This window comes from Ctenocephalides felis, unplaced genomic scaffold, assembly GCF_003426905.1.
Source record: "Ctenocephalides felis isolate EL2017-DRISC unplaced genomic scaffold, ASM342690v1 CF-g0.4_SCAFFOLD_01604, whole genome shotgun sequence".
Lineage (NCBI taxonomy): Eukaryota > Metazoa > Arthropoda > Insecta > Siphonaptera > Pulicidae > Ctenocephalides > Ctenocephalides felis.
Genome location: NW_020537758.1, coordinates 6,065,040 through 6,082,054, shown reverse-complemented (window position 1 = coordinate 6,082,054; position 17,015 = coordinate 6,065,040). Strand labels below are relative to the sequence as shown.

Below are 17,015 nucleotides of genomic sequence, written 5' to 3'. Positions count from 1 at the left end.
AATACAAATCGCACAACTAAATTTTAAAAATATTTAACTAAACAAAAACAAACAAAATTCCTTCAAAACTTAACCTAAGTATTTCTTTCAAAGATTTTTACTTTCATATAAAATTTGATACTATTATTAATATATACAGAGTCAATTTTTTACCCAGTACAACCCTGTAGAGATTGAATTTTTAATATGCTTTGTTTCCAAATTATTTATTTGTGTGTGACTCGAAATCCAATTTTGTGTAAAATAATTTATTGAAAATATTCAACATGCATTTCTTGCCTATTGTTTGAAGTAGAGGTATTGTCTTTGATCTTTTAAGTTTCTGATGAAATTTGTTAAAATGTTTGGTTGTTTTAGTATCTGTGGTTATATTAGACATATGGTAAAATATCGTATTCAAATTACAACATTCTTGAACAAACTATGCATCCTGACAAGCTCGCTAAACTAATTTATTACATAAGTATTAATTAATATAACTTAAAAATCTGGTGCATTTATTGACATTAGTTAACTTTCTTCAATATTTTTAAAGAAAACATATACGTTTTATCATTTGGAATTATTATAGATATATTGAAAAAATATCATATCCAAATTACAACATTATAGGACAAACCGTGCGTCCTGAAGAGCTTGTTGAAAATTTGTTAGCAGATTCTAAAATTTGGTTTTGGTGCTTTTCTTGGCATTGGTAATAATTTCTTCAATATTTTGAAGAAAACCTATATATTTTAGTAACTGTTATCATAGTAGATATATTGAGAAATAACATATCCAAATTACAGAACTGTACAAGAAAAATTACGACCTGAGGAGCTCCTTAAAAAAAAAAAAATATATTATATATATATATATATATATATACACGTATATACACGTATAATTAAAACTGCAGTACGTCTTGAGTATATAAAACAATTTTAGTGTCTTTTAAATATTTTTGATAAAATTTCACGAAAATTTTCAAGAACATGTATTTATTTTAAAATATGTTATTATAATAGACATATTGAGGATTAACATATACAAATTACAGCACTTTACGATAAAATTTACGACCTGAGGAGCTCCTTAAAAAATATATATTATTAAAACTGTCTTGAGTATATAAAACAATTATGGTGCTTTTTTATATTTTGCTAAAAATTCTAGACCTCGTATACTTACTTTATTATTTGTTATTATAGTAGACATATTAAAGAATACCATATACAAATTTCAATACTTTACAATAAAAGATACGATCTGAGGAGCTCCTTAAAATAGATATAATTAAAATTGCACTGCACCTTGAGTATATAAAACAATTTTGGTGTCTTTAGTATATTTTGCTAAAAATTTTAAGCATTTTTCAAGAACATATATTTATTTTAATATTTGTTATTATAATAGAAATATTAAAGAATTACATATGAAAATTTTAGCTTTGTTTTATAATTTTTATTGCTTGTAAAAATTTTTAAAAATATTGTATTTTTATATATGGGTGAGCACAGAATATTTTATTTACATCCTAATGTGAATCTAAAATTTATTAGTTTTAGTATTTATAATAATGATTATATAAACATATATATTTATTTTGTCATTATGAATAATAATAGTACCATACTAAAAATTATTTAGAACTTTTCTTTATCTAAATCCTATTAAATCCAAAAAACGCTGATTATTCTACTAATACTTAGAAATTTTGGCAAAAAGTCTCAAAACTAGCTTTTAATTCCTTCAAAAAATTTGAAATTTAGCCAAAGTATTCTAGATGGAAATTACAGAAATTTCATCCATATGTCTCACAAGATGAGTCATTTTATGAGTTATTTGAGTCGTTTTGTGAGCATCTGTTTCAAATCAGTCATGCCTTCCTCAACTTCTGCGAAAAATGATAAAGATGTTTGAAATGGTCAATTGCTTCTTAAAATGTAACTTTAAACCGATTTCTAAATTATTTTATGAAAGTACAGAACCGTAATATAACGAAAATTAAATTTTTAGTTATTTAATATAAAGTCGAGATAGAGTTTATATTATTTACTAGAACAATTTATCAAAGTCGAAGTCAAGGTTTCGATTTATCAGGAATGATACAATTATTTATTTATTGCACAGATTAATTTACATGAGCGACAAACAAGTTGATAGTATACATATATGCATATAAATTTATATAATTAATGCGTAAATAAATGATTTACATTTTTGCACATGCAAATACAAAGTTGTTGAAAATAGTATAAAAAATGACATTAATATTTTCTTGAGAAGTGCATAAGATTTTTAGATTCTACTAAGCAAAATATTTTTTATGGGCTCTTCAGGATGTACTAAAATGTTGTAATTTAGATGTGTTATACCTTAATATGTCTACTCTGAATAAAAATACTAAAATCTATAAGTATTCTTTAAAAATATTGAAGAAATTAATACAAATATCAATAAATACATCGATTTTTTATGATTCTTCTGTTGTTATTTTTGACGAGCTCTTCAGGAAGAATGGTTTGCCTTAGGATGTTGTAATTTGGATATGATATACCTTAATATGTCGACTACGATGACAAATACTGAAATCTGTAGGTTTTCTTTAAAAATATTTAAAACATTAATACAAACGTACACAAATGTATCAGATTTTTAAATTCTGATTCTTATTCTGATATTTGGCTCCTATTTCCTAGTTATTTTACTACCCCTGTTACAAATGCATTCGGCCCTTTGCCCTGCAAGTTGCATATGGTTTGCACATGTGTTTTTATGAATTCAAAAATTCCGTCCCTTTCCCTTTAAGGTCACAATTTACGACCCTCAGTTAGTGAATACAAGAAGGCATTTAGGAAACTGTAATAAAATTAACATAAAAATTATTCGGAATATTTAGTTCAAAAATTTGATTTTATTTCGGTTCAGTGATTTAATGTAATTTGTTTATGAGAAAAATGTTTATACTTGGAAAACCATAGATTTTTTTGAAAATTTTATTTAAGCAATTGTAGAGTATAAAATTCTACACAAATTTTGTGAACAGGCAAAATCTCTAAAATTATTATTTTAGACAGTATACAATGTCAAAGAGTACCCTATAACGCAAATCTAGGCTACAGAAAGTCCTTATTTAGATGTAATTTTAGCAGGACTTTTGAAATTAATAATTAGTATTGTGGTTGCAAAAGTATTAAATTATCATTTATTATAATTATAGACATATTTAAGTATAGATATTACAATTTACAACATTATTGTCTACTTATTACACCTTGTATGAAATTTAATAAGTCAAAACTAGTATTTTAATGCAACATGCTACTAAGATTTATCCCCGATAAAAGTTTGTTCAAAAAATTTTGTAATTTGTTAATTTTAATATTTTTTGCTGTTAGTAGATGCCTTAAAGTATAACATATAAAAATTTTAGCATTCTAGTGCAATTATCATAGCCTAGAAAAATTATCAAAGCCATGTTCGCAGTTTGACTCTTCAAAATTCTTAATATCTACCGCAACTTGTGGAATTAATATCACGGATTGTGTTTGAAAAATTATTAAAATTAATATTTATTAAAATTATAGATATATTGAGGTATAATATATACAAATTACAACATTCAAGTATAAATATTATGGTCCGTATGAAATTTATTCCAAAACTATAAACCACATAGACTCCTAATGACAAAATAAATCTTAAAAACCGCACTTTTTTGTTTGGACAAAATTTTAACAACATTCGACACCAAACTTTATAATTTTAACTATATATCATCTTACTAAATACATCAAAGTACATTATCCTCAATTTACTATCCTGAAGAGCTCATTATTTCTCTTCACAATTTAATTCCAAAACCACTTTTTTATTTATACATTTCGATACAATCAGTTAACTCAAAAAGCGTGCAGCGGTTTATATTTAACAATGCAATCCGGCTTTTTGTTAATACATATTTTGATATTTTGTATTTACCTTGGGGTAGTTTCAACCCCTGTAGAGTCATTAATCAAAAATTATCGATCTGGCACGAGCTACAATTTCAGAAATATAGGGGTGAAATTTTTACCGGCACCCTAGGCGAAAAAATAGAAAAAATGTAGGTAGATATATATATATTATATATATATATATATAAACATATATATATATATATATATATATATATAAATACATATATATGATTTTATATTTATGTATATATGTATAAACCTGCTCGTATTTTTTATGATCAGAATCCATTGTGTGGAACAATATGCTCGTTTATACCGATTTTTGTTATCATGTATACACTTTAGGATTTTTCTGAATAGTTCATATTATATTATTATATTTATGTAGCCTAATAAAAAAACCTTCATTTGTTTTCAAACAAATATTTATGTAACTTCAACAAATAATTCTAAAATTATTAATTAAAATAATAAACAATTTTCCCAAAATAATATTCAATATTTACAAAATTATTTTTAACTTTATATATTAGCATAATACATACGTTTAGCTCTTAAGTGTTCATAGTCGTTTATTTTCTATTCTATATAAGAAGTGCATTTCAAGTGCATCCTACGACCGAAGTGCACCCTTCAAAGATTTCTGTCTAAAAATAACCGAAGAGTCGGAGAGGTCTTAAAATAAAATGCCATATGCGGTTCGCAAATTATAATACACAGGATAATATATATATATTATATATATATATATATTATAATTATATTATAAAAACCAAACAATTATACCACAACAAATAACACATATCAACCCACGAACTATCTGACTAAGTCCAATAAAACTCTCAGCTAATTTAATATTATAAAATGTGTTTTTTTGCTGTAAAATTGTTGAGTGTTTTTTTTACCCCATAGACGGGGTAAATAGGGACGTTCAGAGATAAAAAAGGACGTCCACAAACTGGTCTTATGTCTTATTTATAATTTTAAAAGATTTCATGCAATAATAGTTACATTATGCATACTGCATCCGATGCAAAATATAAACTTTAGGAGTACATTTTTACAGAGTAAACACTGTATACAACCTTGATCTGGTATTACGTCAGAAATATTCATCAGCATAGTTAGAATAACTATTTATTTAATTTACATGATGTAAAATTGCTTTTTTTAAATTAAATTTACTCAATTTTTGTTTACATTTTTGCAAGGGCAAAGGTTCAGTTGTTCCTTGTACATCTCCCAGATGTAAGATTTTATGGAGGTTATTTAAAAAAACTGTTGAAAATAATTTAAAATTAACAATACTTTTATAAAACAATTTATTAATGTGTGCTAAAAAATTATGCTAAGGTCTCGTAAACTAAACAACAGTGCTCACGACCAAATAAAACTAACAATGAAATGAAATACTTTTGTCATGGATTTTCAAACTTTGCCGTTTATATATATATGAAGGCGACGTCGTTAAAATCAAGATGATGTCTGGTTATACATCCTTGGCCCGCTACTTTCAAATATTGTTGTTGAAAAAATCCTAACATACGTCTCGTAAACTAAACAACAGTGCTCACGACCAAAATAAACTAACAACGAGAGAAAATACTTTTGTTATGGATTTTTAAACATTGGCGTTGATTGCAACACCGTAAAAATCAAGATGTAGGCTTGTTACACATCTTTTGCCCTCTACTTTCAAATATTGTGGTTAAAAAATTCCATACTTTACCTCTCGTAAACTAAACAACAGTGCTCACGACCAAAAAAACTAACAACGAAAAAAAAAACTTTTGTTATAAATTTTCGAACAAAATCGTTTATCTACTGATAGCAACGTCGTAAGAATCAAGGTGTAGGCTGATTACACATTTTAGTCCTTTACTTTCAAATATTTTTGTTAAAAAATTCTTAACTTTATGTCTTCGAAACTAAAAAACAGTGCTCACGACCAAATAATCTAAAACCAAAGAAAATACTTTTGTTATAATTTTCGAACAAAACTGTTTATCTCATAATATCAACGTCGTAAGAATCAATATGTAAGCTTGGTATAAAAAATTTGCCCTCTACTTCAAATATTGTGGTTAAAAAATTCCTTACTTTACCTCTCGTAAACTAAAAAAAATGCTCACGACCAAAAAAACTTATAACGAAAAAAATACTTTTGTCATGAATTTTCATTTATTGTTTTATATCGTCCGATAGCAATGTCGTAAGAATCAATGTGTAGACTTGGTATAAATCTTTTGCCCTCAACTTTCAAATATTTTTGTTAAAAAATTCTTAACTTTATGTCTTCTAAACTAAAAAACAGTGCTCACGACGAAAAAATCTAACAACGAAAGAAAATAATTTTGTTATGGATTTTCAAACTTTGCCGTTTATATATATGAAAGCGACGTTATTAGAATAAAGGTGATAGCTGGTTGCGCTCTACTTTCAAACATTTTTGTTAAAAAATTTTCAACCTAATGTCTCGTAAACTAAAAAACAATGCTAACGACTAAAAAATCTAAGAATGAAAAGAATACTTTTGTCATTTATTGTTTTGTATCTTCCGATAGCAATGTCGTGGGAATCAATGTGTAGGCTTGGTATAAATCTTTTGCCCTCTACTTCAAATATTGTTTCTAAAAAATTTGCCTTCTACTTTCAAAATTGTTTCTAAAAAATTTCTAACTTTACGTCTCGTAAAAAAACAACCAATAACGAAAGAAAATACTTTTGTTATAGATTTTCAAACTTTGCCGCTTTTTTCGCGATAGCAATGTCGTAAGAATCGAGGTGTAGGCTTGGTATAAATTTTTTGCCCTCTACTTTGTTGTTAAAAAATTCCTAACTCTATGGCTCGTAAACTAAATAACAGTGCTCACGGTCAAAAAACCAACATCGAAAAAAATACTTTTGTCATGGATTTTTATTTATTGTTTTATATCGTCCGATAACAATGTCGTAAGAATCAATGTGTAGACTTGGTATAAATCTTTTGCCCTCTACTTTCAAATATTGTTGTCAAAAAATTTCCTAACTTTACTTGTTTTTAAGATAGTAGTGGAAGACCGTTTTACCCAGTATATATACTCTATATATATACATATAACCATTTTCATTTTCAAGTGTCTATATCCACTGCCCTGCGCATGCCCGTGCCTTTGCCGGCTGTGCGCCCGAATTGACGGCGGCGGCGCAGGGCGGGCGCGAGAGCGCTCCTGTGTACGATTATTGATTTTACTCGAGACGTTCCTCGTTCGTTACTACTACGACAACAATGTGCGCGATCGCTCTCCTCCACTACCACTAAACAACCCCTACTACGGGGTAGCAAAATATTAGACAGGGAGATAGTAGACACAAAACTTGAATAAATGATCGATATGCCCATAAAATAAAAGTTATGATAGACAAAAAAAATATGAAGATACATAATATTTCAAATTTGGTTATATTAGGTTGTCAAATATCTCCCTTCCGCTTTTTTGCTCTTGGTTTATGATACAAAAAGGCGGAAGGGAGATATTTGACAACCTATTATAATATTAATAAACTCAGGCACTAGTATTACATGGCATGGTGCCTTAAAGCAAATTGCTGGAACTTCCCGTACCGTAATGAAATATTCGCGAAATAAAAATAATCAATGGTTGTTTTGAATGATGTCAAATAGATTATTTATTATAATTCATACTGTAAATTTAAAAGTGCTTTTTAAATTAGAGGAGGAGCGTGTTCTACAAACAACTTGTGTGAAGAAATTTGCTCTTTTTTTATTTGTTTTTTTTTTTTGGTAATTTAGAAAATAAATTTAAATTTTGAAATTAAATTTTGAGTTATTTTAGAATTTTGAGTTATTTTAGAATTTTGAAATTTGGAAATTTTGAAAATATTCGATATTTTTTGTAAGAAATCGATTTATTTTAATCTTAATATATTTTGAAATTTTTCAAAATTTAGTTTATTTTCAAAATGATGAAAAATTTCCAAAATATGAATTTTTTGAAACTTTAAATTTTTGTTAAAAATTCTTTTTTTTTGAAAATTATCAAAATTACGAAATTTTCTGTAAAAGCATTGTATCATGTGAAAGGTTTTTTTGAATTAATCTAATCAGATAATCCGTTTCCTCAAAAAATGCATAACTGTTTTTGCACCCTTTGCACTCCATACCTCCGAAACGGCAAGAGGTGCCTTTTGCAAAAACGCCTCTAGATCGAGTACGAACCGAATGTTTTTTGAATCATTCAAATCGGTTATTATGGAATAACCGGGACATTTGTTTGAAACATATATATAAATTATAAGATTAGAAATCTTGGTACGGAACCCCAAAAAATTGATACAAAATGTGTACACAATATTAAAATCTCTATAAAATATATAGAATAATTTCATGTGCATATGTCGAATGAACGTTTTTGATCACCCAAGGGCACTTTTTTAACTTATTTTTGTTTAGAGTCCACAACCGCTGAACCTGCCTTTCTAAAAATTTGAACAGTTAGTCAATATAAATAAAATGTTTTTTGAATTATTCAAATCGGATGCTCCGTTCTCTCAAAAACTCGATTTCTATTATTTGCACCGTAACTCCGTAATGGCTGGACCTGTCTTTGCCAAAAACTAATCAGCACGACTCCCTATCAATAGAAATCGAATGTTTTCTTAAACCATTCAAATCGTGAACAACGTGGACAAAAATTGTATCCACACTCACATACACATAGATTTTTTCTGAGATATGCCAAAATGTTCAGAAACCTCTGAAACGTAAAGATATGCAAAAATTTTCATTTTCGATTTTTGGACGATTACTATAACTTACCCTATGGGAAGTTAAAAATAATTATATTTAAAAAAAGCGAGTTAAAAAAATAAAATTAAAAATAAAATACCATTTGTATAATGATATTAAAACCTATCAAATCTACTTCTATGTGTTTTAATGTAAAACTTCTTTAAGGAGCAGCAAAAATGCAACGGAAGTGCGTTACGACACGCTTCAATGTGATTCTAAACGAGTTCATGTGATTAGTCGAGATCGACTTATCACGTGTATATAGATATCTACTACCTATCAACTGTTATTATTATTGTAAATATGGTTTTAGTGATTATTTTTACCATGATTAAAAATTTATTTATAAGTAACTTATTAATTTTTATTTATTTATAAACATTTTATTAGTTAGTATTAAATATAGGTTTATGTATTTATATTTTAGGATAGTTATACATGATTATATAAATTGTATAGAAATATTAGGTTGTCAAATATCTCCCTTCCGCTTTTTTGCTCTTGGCTTATAATACAAAAAGGCGGAAGGGAGATATTTGACAACCTTATATGTATGTATAAACTATAATATGAATGAAATAAATAAATCTTTAAAAACAAAAACAAAACCTATTAACTATCAACACGAAACCTTTTACACCCAATTGCCATATTTTTCCATTTCTATCAATTTTTTTCCACAGCTCTCCGTCTATTATCCGATCTAGGCTCGTGTGCCCCGTGACGTCACTTACTCGGCAGTGCCGGCGGTTCGTCAAGAGTGAGGCCGAGGGAGGTTGTCGCACTTTTGTTGTACTTTTATACTTTTATACTATCGTCTGGCGGTGCTTTCTCTATTTTGTGCCTAACACCGCCATTACGGAAACCAGAGACAGTTTTGAAATTGGAAAATCGGAAAAAAATACTAGTTTTTACTCAAACGTCTACCAATTGTTAAGGAAGTAGAAGAGCCTTAATTCAACTTTCATAATTGAGTTGACCAAAAAAATTTAAATTTAAATGTTTGCAAGTGACATTTTGCCTTAAGGCAAGTTGCTTAAAATTTTCCTTTCAACTTTCAATAATATTTGTAATAGAGGGTAGAACGGGGCACAAAATACCAGTCAACCCCCAGACATTTCCATATATTTTTTAACTTCCCGTAGGGTAAGTTATAGTAATCGCAAAAAAATCGAAAATGAAAATTTTTGCATTTCTCGACGTTTCAAAACCTTCTGAACATTTTGGCATACCTTAGAAAAAATGGATGTATGTGTGTGTGTGGTGTGTGTGTGTGTATGTATGTATGTATGTATGTATGTATGTATGTATGTACGTGTGTGTATGTATGTGCGGATACAAATTTTCGTCGACGATTTCGGGAACACGGATCAACCGATTTAAATAATTCAAAAAACATTCATACGGGGCAAAAAGTGCCGAAAACGTTAACTCAGTTTTTAAGAGAACGGAGCGTCCGATTTGAATAATTCGAAAAACATCGATAAAATTTTCACGATGGTAGGTCTAGCGGTTTCGGAGATATGGGGGAAAAAGTAAAAAAATGAGCCATTTGGCGGTCAAAAATGATCATTAGACATATGTACATCAAATTATTAGATATTTTATAGAGATTTTAACTATAAGTATACATTTTGTTAACATTCCTATGGGTTCCGTACCAATGATTATGCGTTAGACAGCGACGCGGCGCTTACGCGCTTTATATTTTGTCCCTATGAAGTTAAAGCAGTACGATTGCTTTGAAAAGAAAGTTCAGATCTTCCACAATATATCAAAATAAAGAAAAAAAATTTTTTTACAAAAACAAAAATAAAAAAAATTTTTCTTATTTTTTCAAAGTAAATTTTTTTCAAAAATGTTAATCGTTTTTAAAAAAATAATAATTTTTGGTACGGAAAGTTCCAGCAATTTGCCTTAAGGCACGATGCCTTAATTGCCTTAAGACAGAATTCCACTTACAGCTAGTTTTTTAATATATCCTGTCTTAGTCAAAAATTTCAATTTCAAGAGTAAGTGGTCACTGTTTTGTAATATGTATAATATATAGAATATACTCGTTAATATACAAAATTCTCCATGACGAGTATATTCGTCAAGCACAATTATCTGGTCAAGTCGATAACTCTAAAATTTATTTATCCTGAAATTTACGTAAAAATTGTATTTTTTATATTTAGGAATAAAATATTTTATTATTATGAGTTTTAATAATAAAGTAACGGTTCCGCTGGTTCCCTTTCATACCACAGATTTTTTTTATAATTTTTTTAAACTACTTTACCCAGATTTTTTAGTATAAAGGAATTTATATTAATTTTTGTGTTCGATTTTTAATGTCAAATTTTAAAGATTTTCATTTAAATATAAATAACAATTTTAGAATTTTAATTTTAATTTCAATTAATAAATATTTGTGCACAGCCTCCTGTCTAATATAAATAGATTTATATAAAATCAGTATAAAAATTTTAAGTACTTACATAAAAATATTATTTTCTTCTAAACTAATAATGCTAGAGTGCTGCAATTTTAGTATGTTATTTACAAAACTATTCTTCAAAATTATGTATTTCAAAATGTTTCAAAATTTTAGTTAAAATAATATTAATTAATACTTAACTAAACATGTACCCTTCAAGCATTTTTTTTAATAATAGGTAGGTTCGCATATAAAAATATTTTTTTATTCATAAACCAGTGGGTTTAGAGTGCAGGATATTTAGTATGTTATATACCAGGCTTTATATATAAATAATAAAATATAATATGTTTAAAATTTGTAGTTAAAATAATATTAATTAATTTTTAACTAAACCATGTACCCTACAAAAAAAATTTCAATTAACTTAACCTTATACCCCACAAGAAATTTTTTAATATTAACTAGGTTTTCATATGAAAATATTATTTTCTCGTAAACTATTTGCATAAGAATACTGTAATTTAAATATGTTATGAACCAGAGTTTACTTTTAAATTCTGAATAACAAAATTGATTATAATTATTGTTAAAATAATAATAATAAATATATAACTGAAACGTGTGCTCACTAAAGAAAGTTTGGAAGAAATTTGTTTTCATATAGACATATTATTTTATCATAAACTATTAATATCAGAGCACTGTAATTTAAGTATGTTATATGTAAAACTTTGCTTTTAAAAATTATAATAATATTCATTACTATATATATTTAAAATAGTATTAAATATTATATAATCCGAACGTGTTCCCGATAAGGAATGTTTCAATAGAAGTATGTTTAGTACAAAATTATTATTTTCTTTTGAACAATTGATATCATAGTGCTGTAAATTTTAGTGTTATATAAAAATCATTACTTTAAAATGTATTTGACGAAAATAATTTTAATATGTTTTGTACTTGTACAAAATTTTATTTAGGGTATTCGTTCCTAAAAAGTTCTTGTCTTTATTTTTGTTTAATAAGTACTTAATCTTGATTCCGAATCATAGTTTTCAAGATTAATTTGTGTTCAATTACTACTACCAATTATTTTCAATAATTTTACCATAAGGTTTTACTATTATTTCTTAAATTCAGCTTCAAAATTCGTCTTAGAATGATCAAACGACCATGTAAAACCGTAATGTGATGATGAGGTCTATAAAAAAGTCCAAACACGTACCGAAAAAAATTTGTAATTGCTTCAGAGTTTTTTTATTAATTCTTAGTACTGTACGGTATATAAGATACACATACATGTAAATATTTACATGAAAATATTATCAAATTTGTTTATAATTCAATAACAATATAACGTTATTGTTATTTTTTGCTTATCAGTACAACGATGTTTTAATTGAGAATAATTTGTAATTTTGTTCGAAACATAATAAATTTTATGTAACACAAAATTAGTAGGAAAGTTGATGTAAAGCATATTCAAATTTCAGCATTGTAGGGCTAATAGTTTAGGAGAAAATAATTTTTTATACTTGGTTTCCTGATTTTCAAAACCCTAAGATTATATTTTATATACCTATATATATACCTCTAGTTGTTTCAAAAAATATATAATATAAATACAAATTTAGTAGATTTTATTATATACTATGTTAGTACAAGCTTTGAAGTAAAGCATACTCAAATTACAGTAACTTAATGATAATAGGTTATGAAAAATTTATATTTTTTCAGAAATCAATGCATACTGCATACTGAAAATGTTTATTATATGCTTATGAAGATAAAACGTAAAAAGTGAATATTTTGAAAATTTATATCTTCTAAACTAATAATAGTACAGATTATAAATAAATGTAAATTCAAAGTAAATTTATTATATATTTTTTGGTATAAGTATCAAAAATATTAATAATATTTACGATATTTTAAAATATAATTTTCTGAGCAAGTGCAATTTACTAATATATTTAAGGTGTTTATACAGATAAAATGTGGGAGGTGCATATTTTAATTTTTTTATTTACTAAACTAATAATAGTATAGACTGAAACAAATGTAGATAGATAGTGAAATTATTTCTTATATATAATTATGAGAATTATTGAAAATATTTACGATGTCTAAAGTTAAAATTTCCTGAGCAAGAGTAGGTGTATAAAATGTGCAAGAGTAGGTGTATAAAATGTGTCAAAAGTGTACTTTTTAAAAATTTGTATCTAGTAAACTAATAGTAGTAGAAATTTGAAACAAATGCGAATGCAAAGTAAATTTATTACGTTTTTCTTCAATATCAATATAAATTTTTAGTTTTGTGTTGTATAAATATAAAAATTCCATAAGCATAAAAAATTAAATAACATAAAAAATGTACCCAAGATTTAAGCAAAATTTAAACCTTTTCATCAAACAATAGTTCTTTCATATTTCCAAAAGGAATTTGAAAGCAAAACTTTAAAAATAATCATAAAATCAGATTTTAACTAAAATTTACAAGAGATAGAATATAATAGCATATAATAATATAATATAAATAAGAATACTTATAATAAAAATTAAATGCAAATATAGTATCAAAAAAATGATTTTTGAATAAAAATAATGAATCAAATCTTCAAAGACAATCATTTTTCTATTTAAAAAAAAACAAGTATCTTATATTATTAAATTATTTTATTTTAAATTGATAATCTAATAATCTAATAAATAATAAAGAAATAATCTAATAATAAAAAAATCATACTTATACTTATATTCATTTAAAATTTGCTTTGATACATTTTAATATGTTAAAAATTAACCCAATATAATCTAGGAGTTTCTAACCTCTGGAAAGAATAATAGTTTATTTATTATATAAAATAATCCGATAACAATAACAAAAATGTCATCAAAAGAAATATAAATAAAACTTGCTAATTTCATTTTAACAATAATAAAAAAAAATTAAAACGTAAGAAAGTGCACCCGGAACCAATCAAATAAAAATTCTTATGGGATTTTTCATTGGTACAAAATATAAAATTAAATTGAATTTTAAATATATGGTTCATTATTTTGATACGAGTCTTGCTCGCATAGTAATAAAAAAATATAAAAAATAATGTATTACTTTAAAATAAAATATTTAATTTGTAGTTCAAAAAATTGATTTTTAAGTAACAAATTTTGCACAAAAATTGATGGAATTTTTGTGTAGGAGTCTTGCTCACATATTATCATAAAAAATGTATAAATAAATTAATGAAATATATATTTTTAAAGATTGGATTGTGGAACATGTTAGAGTTAATATTAAGAGCTCAAACTTTCAGTAGATTGTTTTTTATCAATTTGGAAGCATTTGAGCAAAGAAATTCCTAAACATCCATATTAAGGACCACCCTAGAGTAACGATTAACAAACAAACCCGGCAAAAAATCCTCAAAAACCCAGAAAACAAATGGAATTTTACCCATATTATTTCCATGGAAATTTTGTTTGGATTGCGGAGTATGTTAGGGTTAATATTAGAAGCTCAAATTTCCAGAGAATAGTTTTGTATTAATTTGGAAGCATTTGAGACCCTGGAAGGAAAGAAATTTTAAAACAACCATATTAAAAACCACTCTAGTATTCAAGTTTGATTAACAAACAAACCCAGCAAAAAAAATCCAAAAACCCCGAAAACAAATAGAATTTTACCCGTGTTATTTCCATATAATAAATAAATAAATTTATAAAAAATTTCAATAAATAAATAAATAAATAAATAAATAAATATAAACTTTGGTTGGATTGCGGAGTATGTTAGATTTAATATTATGAGCTCAAATTTTTAGGTAATTTATTTTTAGCAATTTGGAAGCATTTGAGCCCCTGGGAGCCAGAAAATTCGAAAACAACCATATTAAAAACTGCCCCAGTATTCAAATTTGTACTGTTTTTCGCCGGACATCTTCTAAAGTATTGATTAACAAACAAACCCGACAAAAAGTCCCTAAAAACCCCGAAAACAAATAGTATTTTACCCGTGTTATTTCATATAAATAAATAAATTTATAAAAAATTCAATAAATAAATAGATATAAACTTTGGTTGGATTGCGGAGTATGTTAGATTTAATATTAAGAGCTCAAATTTTCAGAGAATTTATTTTTATCAACTTGGAAGCATTTGAGCCCCTGGAAGCAAAAAAAATTCGAAAATAACCATATTAAAAACTGCCCCAGTATTCAAATTTGTACTGTTTTTCGCGGAGTATGTTAGATTTAATATTAAGAGCTGAAACTTTCAGAAAATTTATTTTTATCAATTTGGAAGCATTTGAGACCCTGGGAGCAAGGAAATTCTTAAACATTCATATTAAGGACCACAATTAAGAGCTTAAATTTTCAGAGAATTGTTTTTTAGCAATTTGGAAGCATTTGAGCCTCTGGGACCAAAAAAATTCCTAAACAACCATATTATTAAAGTTTGTACTGTTTTTCTAATTCCTAAGCAACCCTAGTATTCAAGTTTGTACTGTTTTTCGCCGGACATCTCCTAAAGTATTGATTACTAAACAAACCCGACAAAAAAATTCCCAAAAAAAAACGCAAAACCTAACTTTAACAATTAAAACAAAATTTTTTGCACTTACCAATAGTCCTTTAACTCATAAAACCAAAAACCAAAAATAATCCAAAAAATCCTCGGTCTCACTTTCAACACTAATGAAAAATCTATACCGTCACCGGCGAAAACTCAATTTTTACCACACCACAACAAAAATAAACATCGATCATTTAATACTAATTACCACTAATGTTATTTATTACTAATAATTATTAATCACTCTATTTTTTTTTAATTAAAATCACTAAAATCACTAAATCGGTAACCTATTCGTTCGATGGTGATGCCGCGGGATGCGCGCACGCTATACTGTTTCGTAATCGGATTGCGCACGCTGGTGAACTCTGCTTCGGCAAAAGTCGGAAGCGATCGGAAAACCGGTGAAGAGTGGGAAGTACGGTGGAGTGAGGTAAAAGATCGATGTTGGGGTGAAAGATCGATGTTGGGGTGAAAGATCGATGTTGGGGTAGAAGATCGATGTGGTAAATTTTGGATGGTACAGGATAAGGGGGCGTCCATTAATCACTTGAGGTTTTTAAAAATCACAAAATATCAAGTGGGCGAGGGAAGGGTATATAGTAAGATATCACGTGTATTTATTTTTTAACTGAATTAAAAAAAAATCCTTAAAAACTCGTTCACATGATTAATGGACGCCCCCTAAAGTTGAAAGACATAACAATAGCCTAGTTGCAATCAAAGAGTCCCCAGTAGAAAGAGATATAGATTTCCACGTAGGTCAGTGGAGGCAGTGGTCTCAAATTCAAGGATACACCAAGAAAGTAAAGATTATTATATATATATACACACATATATATAATATATATATATATATATGTTTTTAAATGTATATATTAATATTTATTTAAAATGATCATATAAAATTGAAGGAGAATGCGATGGTGACAAAGGACACAGAAAAACATCGATGTTGGGGTAAAAGATCGATTAGGTAAATGATGTTAATGTTTTCAAGATGACATCATGAGTTCTTTGGTCGATTTGTATTTCTCTTTGTGGACCTATATAAATTTCTAGATACTAGATGAAGGATTAAAGGATACAGTTTAGAATATGGAAAGAGATTGACATAAAATAGACGTAGGGCTGTGGAGGTCCAGTGGTCTCACATTCAAGAATACACCAAGAAAGTAAATGTTATTATATTTTTTTTTTAATTTATATTATTAATATTTATTTGAAATGAACATCGGAACAATGGAGGAGAATGGCATGGCAATAGTGGAGAAGAAAA

The 17,015-nt window shown here is 26.8% G+C and overlaps 1 protein-coding gene across 1 annotated transcript in view; it reads right to left on the bottom strand.

Moving 5' to 3' along the window:
- Positions 1–17,015, bottom strand: part of LOC113374006 (neural-cadherin-like) — a 454,794-nt gene that overhangs the window by 431,933 nt on the left and 5,846 nt on the right. The window contains 1 exon segment of the mRNA XM_026614261.1: positions 5,809–5,817. Coding sequence (XP_026470046.1) covers positions 5,809–5,817 — 9 coding nt within the window.